We start from the raw sequence: 8,999 nt of genomic DNA on the forward strand, positions 1-8,999 counted from the left end.
CGGAGAGTTTAAATTAACACCACACCACACGCAGTAAAACAGTAAGTATAAAACCAGAGTTTAGATGCAATCGCTGTTAGTAAAGAGTTTAAAGAAAATCAATAGCAGGAATGAGAATAAAACCATAAAATAACCTATTCTTTACCACTGAAGTACAGTAAAACAACCTCCAGGCAATAAATGCACTAGATTGGAGAAAAACCAGCTCCCTCTTCTACTCACATATTTTGAAATTCATCATTCATACAAGGTGTTGGTGGGAATTCAAAAGCGGTATTATCATAATTATTTCAATTAACCAAAATGTCACAAATTTGTGAGGAAGCTTCTGAGTTCTCCAGCCATGTGAGAAACTGCCTCTGTTATGGTCCTAAAAGCAGCTGCTATCAAAATTAGCATTCAATCTGAATTTCCTTATACATTTGCATGAGCATATTCAAGGTCCCCCGCTGCGCCGCGCCCATCCAAATATGCAAGTTTTGCACATCTTTGGTTTCCTTTTTGGGAACCTTACAGCATGTTTGATGTATTCATCATGACATTAAGGGCTCAATCAAAACCAGGGATTTCTCTTCCAACGCATATTTTAAAGCAGCATACCAAAGGTGGGGGGTTTTGTTATACTGTACAGGTAACCGCTGTTTTGAATTGTCACTGTGTTCATCTTGATTTGAGCCTTGCACAAAAAAAGAGACTGTTGCTATTCTACTCGTGCTTTTCAGGTAGGCTTGGAGTCCGTGAAAACAACCCATCTTGCTACAAGCTAGGGTTTTTGGGGGGGGGGCGGGATTTCTGTTTTACAGCGCGATCCTATACATGTTTCAGTGGAGCTTACACTAATATGTAAACATGCATGTGGCATTACTTTCCTGGGAGTAAGCACGCTGAGCACAATGAAATTTAATCCCCGGTAAATATGTGTAAGATTGCACTCTAACACAGCTGCTGCTCCTCTAAAACTTGTCACTGGGACGAGTAGTTTCAGCTATTTCCGTGTGAATGCCTATGTTTATAACTGCGCTGCGACTCAACAGGCTTCCACCAGCCTCTTCAACCCCTTCGCTTCCTCCGGAAGGGCAGAGCGGAAGTTGCCTGTGCCGTGTACGCCGCTGATTTTCTTCCGCCTGGTGCAGGGGGGCAAGATTTCCTGGGACGCTTTCACCTTGCAGGGAGCAGCGCAAGTATATGCTGTGCGTTTTCCTTCCTCCCCTTCCCTTGTCTGCAGAGAAATGGCTGGGCTGATCAACTTCGAGGATGAAGAGGAGGTGAAGGAGTACTTAGACAATCTGGGTGTGGAGTTCAGCTTCCAGTGCTATAAGGAGAAAGATCCTGACGGTAAGGTGGAGGTAGCCGCGTGGCCAACGTTGTTTGGTCTACTACCACGTTTCCCCCAGCGTTGGACATGCAGGCTGCAGTCCTCTCTGTCCAGTTACCTGGGAGTAAGCCCCATTGAACTCGGCGAGATTTATTTCTGAGTAGACGTGCGTAGGTCTGCACAATTAATTCAGGGTATTTACTTTTGAATAAATGTGTTTGTTTTCTTGGGTGTGTCACATAAGCATAGGTTACATAAAGATAATGAAAGCAGGTCCCACATTTATTCTGCCACCTTGATTTATCTGTAACCTTGCAGCAGACTAAAAAAAAAAATGGGTATTTCATCCTCAGGTTTTTGTGTGGAAGCTTTACCATAGTATCTGCAGTACTGAAATTATGAGTAGCTTTCAAAACAAACAGTGGCTGCAAATTTAAGAAGCCTTAATCTGAAGCAGTGGTGAGAAAACCATTACCCTCTAGAAGATGACTACAACGCCCATCTGTTCCAGCCATCAACATCTGGTTCCCCATCTTTGCTCTTAAAGAAGTTGAGCAGAGATCAACAGGCCTTTCAAATAGATTTAGGTAAAAGTTCTCTGGAGCTTATAAAGCAAAGGAAAGTACTACTGGGCAAATCAGTACTGTATTCTAATTTTGTTACCTGTGCACGCAGCCCCTTCGCTCCTCCCTTTGCTGAGCAAGCAGTCAAAGTTCCCATAGTTGCCTGTTTCCACCAAACCAGGAAATTATGGTTACCAGCATTGGAACAAGCAAGGAACTTAAAGCTAACTTTAAAGCATAGTTAACTCTCCCCATATTTTCTGAAGCTAGTAACCCATGTTTCCAGAATTCAGAAGAGACAGGAAACATGGCTAATTAGAGACTTCCTGGTTTGATTTTTTGCACCTCAAAGTGATGGTGTATGTGTGAATAAAGTTTTCATTCACATTTTGGCTTTAGAATTAGATCATCCAAATTGAGTCAGTAGGGATCAGTCCCTTTTTACTTTTTATTTTATATGGAAATATAGCATTAGGACCTATTGGTCAATCCCATTTCAGACTCGGAAGTCAGCCCATTTTATGGAGGCAATCAACACCCTGTCCTAACTGATAAAAACAAAATCAAACAAGGAAGAAACCAAAGATTGCAAGTGAAGCACAAAAATGGGGGTGGAATGATCATACCTTAAGTTTCCTTCATTGTGAAACCACAGGTTGTCACCGTCTTGCTGAGTACCTAGAGGGAGTAAAGAAAAACTTTGAGGGAGCTGCTAAAGTACTAAAGGAGAATTGTGGAAAAAACCTGCACAGTGACAGCTGCTACAAACTAGGAGCCTACTATGTTACTGGAAAAGGTAAGAAAGAACATCCCTCTCTACAACCCATTGTATCTCTATGTAAAAGGAAAAGCAATCCAAGTAAGGTTATTGAAAGCTTATGTAGTGCAGTGTAGTAGATGGTTTTTTTGCCTCAGCTCTCTTAGCTGCAGTATGGGAGTAGCACTGCACTTACTTTCAGGGATGTTATAAAGGACTCCTGCATTGCAGGGGGTTGGACTACTACATGATCCTTGTGGTCCCTTTCAATTCTATAATTCTGTGATAAGAACTATGTATAGAACAAATCATTTTCTCCCTGCAGGTGGGCTCCCTGCAGATTTGAAAACCGCCTACAACTGTTTTTTGAAGTCTTGTGAGAAAGGTGGGAAGAAATCCATAGATGCTTGTCACAATACTGGACTTCTGGCACATGATGGACGGGGCAATGATGATGAGAAGCCCAACGCACTCCTAGCCAGGGATTATTACAGTAAAGCTTGTGATGGCGGTTTTGCCCCCAGCTGTTTCAATCTTAGTGCAATATATCTCCAAGGAGCCCCTGGGATACCAAAGGATATGAACCAGGCTTTGGAATACTCTCTGAAAGCGTGCGACTTGGGACACATATGGGCATGTGCCAACGCTAGCCGAATGTACAAGCTAGGGGACGGAGTTGAGAAGGATGATGCCAAGGCAGAAACCCTAAAGAATAGAGCAAAAGACCTGCACAAAGAACAGCAGGCAGCTACAAGATCCTTAACATTTGGAGAGTAAGCCCAGTCAAGTGAATTCTAGTTTTCTCAAGAAACATACTTTGTACAATAGTGCACAGACATTGGGTGGAATTGAGCATGGCAGTATTGCAACATTGCTGCTTGCCCGACAGAATGATTCCCCCTCTCCTCCCCCTGCCTGCTGTTCAGGGGGTTCTCCAAACACCTGCCGTGAGCCAATTTCGGGAGGCACTCAGCGGGAGGAAATGTATAAAATTTGATTCAAAAAACTTATTTGTGTGAATGGGTGTCTCTCTTTGCCTGTACAAATTATTGTTTTGTAAACACAATAAAAAACAATATTTTTAGGACATGGGTGATTTTTTGGGTAGCTCAGTTTTTATAGGAGAAAATGTATTTAAAACTATAACGTGAAAACTGCTGTAAACTAAACCATTGTTTCTAGAATGTAATTCTCAAATACATCAGGATTACATACACTGAGTTAACAGTCCAATGGGCTCTGTTGTTTCTAAATAAACTCTTTTCTTCAGCAAACCCCTTTATTTGTTTTCAGAAAGCAGAAATTGTATCTTTAGAAAAAGAAGAAACTGGCCAACTCCACTCATGTAATACTTTGCAGATGGGTAAAGGGGTGTGCTAATATGCTATTAAAGCCATCAATACCAAATGCATTAATTAGGAAGCACATTCCATTAATTTCAGTGGCACAACCTTTGAGGGGAATATGGTTTGAATAACTGTATTGAGTGATAATATAATTGAATATCTTATTTCTTGCTTACATGGGGATAAGTATGTGAAAGTTTATTTTTTTAACCATGCTGTTTCTAGGCAACTCCTATACTTGCCATGCACTAATCTTTATTTTGTGATCTAAGTGTAGCAGATTAAATTACGGTATATTCAGCTGGGTTGTTGTTTTTTGCAAGTTATTTTATATAAGCAGTCTCCCATTTACTATTGCAAATGGGTGACTACTTATATAAATTATCGGGGGGGGGGGGACTTATAGAAGTTGCCAAAAGAAGGGACACTTATGATCATAATTCATTTTAAATTCAGGCCCAGTTCACATAATATTGAGCAACACACAAGCATGCAGTTCCAGGAATAAGCTTGTGATTTGTGTGCTCACAAATGCATCTGACACCTTGCCTACGTGAGGTCATGAGAATTACTACCAGCCCTAACGGTGATGGCGTGAGGAATATTCATGAAGAAGACAAAACTGTTCACTAGTCCTCAAACTTCTACACATCACTTCAGAAAACATGAGAATCAAAATTGTTTCTGAACGCCATTCAGCTCTCTGGCTTGTAAACTGTTTTCTATGGAGTTTGAGCGGTTAATCTGTATTCTTTCCTATTTCTGAAGGGTTCTTTAATAGCTGAATCCCTGACTGATTGTGTAGGATCAGTTTGTGACATCATTCAGTGCACGGTTTATTATGTTAATTAACTTCTTCAGAATAATCTGCTACCTTTTTCTGTCACTAGGAGGCACTCTAGTTTTAAAATTCACATTACATTAACCTCTTGAGTCTCATATGTTTGTGTATAGGAAACACATTTTTATTTCCCTTCAGGGTGGTGATTTGAATTCTGAAATAACTGTGAGTGTAATTTGTAGGTTTGGGTCCAAATAACAGTTGTAACTGATAAAAGCAAAAAATAAAACATCTCCCAGGTTTCTCAGCATTATTTCTTACATGCCTTCCTTATAGCCTGCAGTCTTCTATCATGAGTGCGGATAGTATAATTACTCAAACATTCCTTAGTTCTATTAGTGTGCCTTATTTCCACATCATCCCACAGGTTTGACTTCTGCTGAGTACCTTCCTTTCATTGCTGCCTTGTGCTTGTTAAATGTTGAATTTCTTAGATAAATATTCAATGTCCTCTATCTTAAAAATGATTATTTTATCAGCACCATCAGGAAGGAGCTCAGCTATTAACACTACAACTTTTATCCTATGCATCTTTATAACAATGGTATCAAATTCTTCATAAGCAAATCAAAAGAGGGATGAGAAGTTTTCAAAGTCAATAAGAAAATACACAAATTCCTCAGCACTTCAGTTTTTTAATCTATGCCATTCCTGATGGGATTTAAGAGTTGCAGATTTGTCTACTCTATTTGAATATAATTGTTCAACCTGATTAGAACCTGTATCTGTTTCTTGAAGCAAGGTATATACCCAGATGTTGCTTTGGAAACTTCTTCATTGTTTACCAGGACTTCAGTATTGCCTGTTTCGTTCGGAACAAAAGGAGTGACATAAACCATCAGTTCTAATTATTTGATGCAGATGACTTGGAACTAATAGGTGCGTTCCTTCCAAATGGAGAACGAGGTCAGCAGAGGAAAACATTTGTAGCTACTATGTAAGTGACTTCCAAATGCTAGTAAATAGACATGCTCACCCAAATTAGAGGAAGCAAACCATCTTGTTTACTACAGTTATAGAATTTCTATAAAATGGAGGGGTACCAGTTCCTTTTTCGTGCCTAAAAGCTTGCATTGAAATCCTGTAAGGGTGCTTCACTGTGGAACTGGGTTTAATAAGCAACTCTTAAAAAAGGGGGGGGGGGTCTTCCCTCTGAAGACTTTGTCTCTACATCCCCTTTTGCTTCATAAATAGTGACTCAAATGTATGATCTGTTCCAGAACAAGATACTTTAATTCTTTATACTTTGAGTTTATTTTGGTTTGGTTTTATTTAGTGTCATCAATGCTCCTTGTGCTTCTCAGAGCATGAGCGGACAGCTTACAACCCCAAAGCTTACAGCCTAAATATTGATGCAGGGGAAACAACAGAAGTAGTAGTGGATGGAGGCAGGGGTATAAGCAGAAAAGAACATGCATTTATTTCTCTTACACATATTTAAATTTAGTTCCAGTAGGGTATGCAAGCAATTAATACTCATCAACGTTACTCTTCTGACAAAAGGCCTCTTTAAAAAACCCCAAAACTCAACACCATTCTTAAGAGACAGTGGCTAAATTAAATTCTTTAGATTCCAGTTAAGGAAAGATCATCCACTGTCCCCATTGGGATGCAGAATCAATTTAGCTCTGATCTATTTGAGAATAGTCAATTAACTTTGAAGTAATAAGACGGATGTCCACAGTTGGATACCACTACCATTTATTGAGTTCACTGGCATTTTAAATAAATACTCTCTTTGGAATCAAACATGAGAAGTCGGTGAATTGAAATTTTGCCTTGATTATATCCATTGTAGCGTTTTACAAGGAAAACATGAAGACTGGTCTATCACACTGAAGGACAATATGAAAACTGGTAGATAGTAACAACAGATGGGAGCAAAGATCCTTTATCTGCTAACTGTTGAACTTTATTATACTTTTCCCCAAGTGGCACAAGTACCCCCAAGTGGAATTGTTTTGGTTTTCTGTTGACATTGCATCATCTCCCTTTCACCACAGAATCTACAATGGTTACAAGGATGACCAGAGGTGGTGGGGATTAGGATATGTGGGTTAAATTCAGTGAAGTCGTTGCACTTGTGGAATGACTTCTGCTTACACATTAAAACTTCCCTTCCCTTTCTCCCACCACACTCCCACAGTGTTCCATTGTAATACGGGAATGTGAAATAATGAGAAACGAGGAGACAAGTTGCTGGCCACAGGTAGAATCAGGATTCTAGAAGAACTTTTCAGGGCAGTAGAGCTGAGTAATTGCAAGCAGAGATTGCAAGGACATCAAAAGAGACTGAAGATGAGAGAAGGGGACACAATGGGATGGGGCAACAGTTGGGGAGAGGTAGGAGAAGTAGTGATAAGGGAGAAGCAATGTGAGCCAGCTTGAAGGGTAATCAGTGTTGTTGAACTTTGGGTCCCCAGATGTTGCTGAACCACAACTCCCATCATTCCCAGCAGGCTTAGCCAGTGATCAGGGATGATGGGAACTGTGGGTTAAACAGAGTATACAGATTGTACTGGTGAAGGAGAACTGACACCCAGTCTTGCCAACATCCCCCTTGCCAAGAGTCTTAGTGTCAAGAGAGGAGATAAAGTTGAAATTATTCTTCAGATTTGCCTCTGGAAAATCAAATCTTAAGAAACAGGTTGTATAAGGTGTATATTAAATATTCAAATCCTATGGGATTATTTAATTTTGGAGACACTAGGAATTATACATTATCATGGGCATGAGCTGAGGGCATAATTTTTTATATACAGTGGTACCTCGGGTTACATATGCTTCAGGTTACATACGCTTCAGGTTACAGACTCCGCTAACCCAGAAATAGTACCTCGGGTTAAGAACTTTGCTTCAGGATGAGAACAGAAATCGTGCTGTGGTGGCGCAGCGGCAGCAGGAGGCCCCATTAGCTAGAGTGGTGCTTCAGGTTAAGAACAGTTTCAGGTTAAAAGCGGACCTCCAGAATGAAGTAAGTACTTAACCCGAGGTACCACTGTATTTGTCTAAACCTACTATGAAATACTTAATATGTATATTTCATTTATCTTTGAAGTGGTTTGATGATAGCATTTATTGAACTCTTTCTGAACTCACGGTAATGTTTTTTCGACCGTTCATAATAAGATGCAGCAAAATCAATGCAACTAGGACTTCTGAGAGGTTTACATTATTGGATTGAGCTATGAAAAGAAGCAGAGAACAACACTCTTCACAATATGAAAGAACCTGCTCAAAAACAAGTAGTTGAAAATTAGCGTAACAATTTAGAAACATTCATTAGGGAAGATGTTGTACAGTACTCCTCTAACATAGGTGAGTATCATCAACCTTTTAGACCAGGGGTCCCCAAACTAAGGCCCACGGGCCGGATAATGCCCCAGGGACTCGTTTATCCGGCCGACGGCAACCCCTGCGGCCCGCTGCCGCCACCTGCTCTTATCAGCGCTGCGCTGCGCGGCTGCCCACTTCTGGGTCGGAGGAGCACCAGAAATAGCTTGTGCGCATGCGCAAGCGTTATTTCCGGTGCACATCTAGGTCGGAGGAGGCCCGTGCACAAGCTATTTCCGGTGCTCCTCCAACCCGGAAATGCGCTGGAAATAGCGTGTGTGCACGCGTATGGGCATGCACTCCCCCACCCTCTGGCCCACCGCGCAATTGGTGCTGGAGACACCGGCCCGAGGCACAGTGGGTTTGCTGACCCCTGTTTTAGACCCAGGGCCCCCTTTTAACCCAAGCATGCATTTTGGAACCCATTCCTTAATCTTTTACCACATATTTGCATGGTGTTAGTGCTTCTGTTGCGACCAAGTTTGAATTGGGTTACCACCCTCTAGCGAGTCCTGATCCACCAGTTGAAGACAAGTGCTGTAATAGATGCAATGTCTGCAACAGGTTTTCTTAATCCTTGTGTAGATGGTGGATGGCTTGCTTCTGAAGTCTCATAACTGATGCTATTACCTGCCTTCAAAAAGACAAGCGTTTGGTCGTGCAATTTAAGTAACAGTGTAACCCTCTTACATGTCAACTCAGAAGCAAGCCCCATTTCTCCCAGGTAGAATTTTAATGGGAAACCTTGTTTGTATCCCTTTATTTAATGCAGAAATAATCTCATTTGGAATTTATACAGCACATTTCCCTAAGTGCTCGGAGCACTTCACGGCTGCTATTGCAG

At 41.1% G+C, this 8,999-nt stretch overlaps 1 protein-coding gene across 1 annotated transcript; it reads left to right on the forward strand.

The window, feature by feature from the left end:
• Positions 1 to 1,088: 1,088 nt before the first annotated feature.
• COA7 (cytochrome c oxidase assembly factor 7) lies at positions 1,089 to 3,719 on the forward strand. Its single transcript, XM_028733462.2, has 3 exons — positions 1,089 to 1,335; positions 2,534 to 2,674; positions 2,961 to 3,719. Exons 1-3 carry the CDS (start codon positions 1,230 to 1,232, stop codon positions 3,410 to 3,412), a joined length of 699 nt encoding a protein of 232 aa, XP_028589295.2. The 5' UTR covers positions 1,089 to 1,229; the 3' UTR covers positions 3,413 to 3,719.
• The last annotated feature ends 5,280 nt before the right edge of the window (positions 3,720 to 8,999 follow it).

Source organism: Podarcis muralis, chromosome 5 (assembly GCF_964188315.1).
Source record: "Podarcis muralis chromosome 5, rPodMur119.hap1.1, whole genome shotgun sequence".
Taxonomy (NCBI): domain Eukaryota; kingdom Metazoa; phylum Chordata; class Lepidosauria; order Squamata; family Lacertidae; genus Podarcis; species Podarcis muralis.

What these genes read in the sequence shown, in the direction of transcription:
- COA7 (XM_028733462.2), top strand. Translation starts at nt 1,230, where the DNA reads ATGGCTGGGCTGATCAACTTCGAGGATGAAGAGGAGGTGAAGGAGTAC. An exon ending in TAAGGAGAAAGATCCTGACG is followed by an intron (nt 1,336 to 2,533) that starts GTAAGGTGGAGG and finishes GTGAAACCACAG; the next exon opens with GTTGTCACCGTCTTGCTGAG. An exon ending in CTACTATGTTACTGGAAAAG is followed by an intron (nt 2,675 to 2,960) that starts GTAAGAAAGAAC and finishes TTCTCCCTGCAG; the next exon opens with GTGGGCTCCCTGCAGATTTG.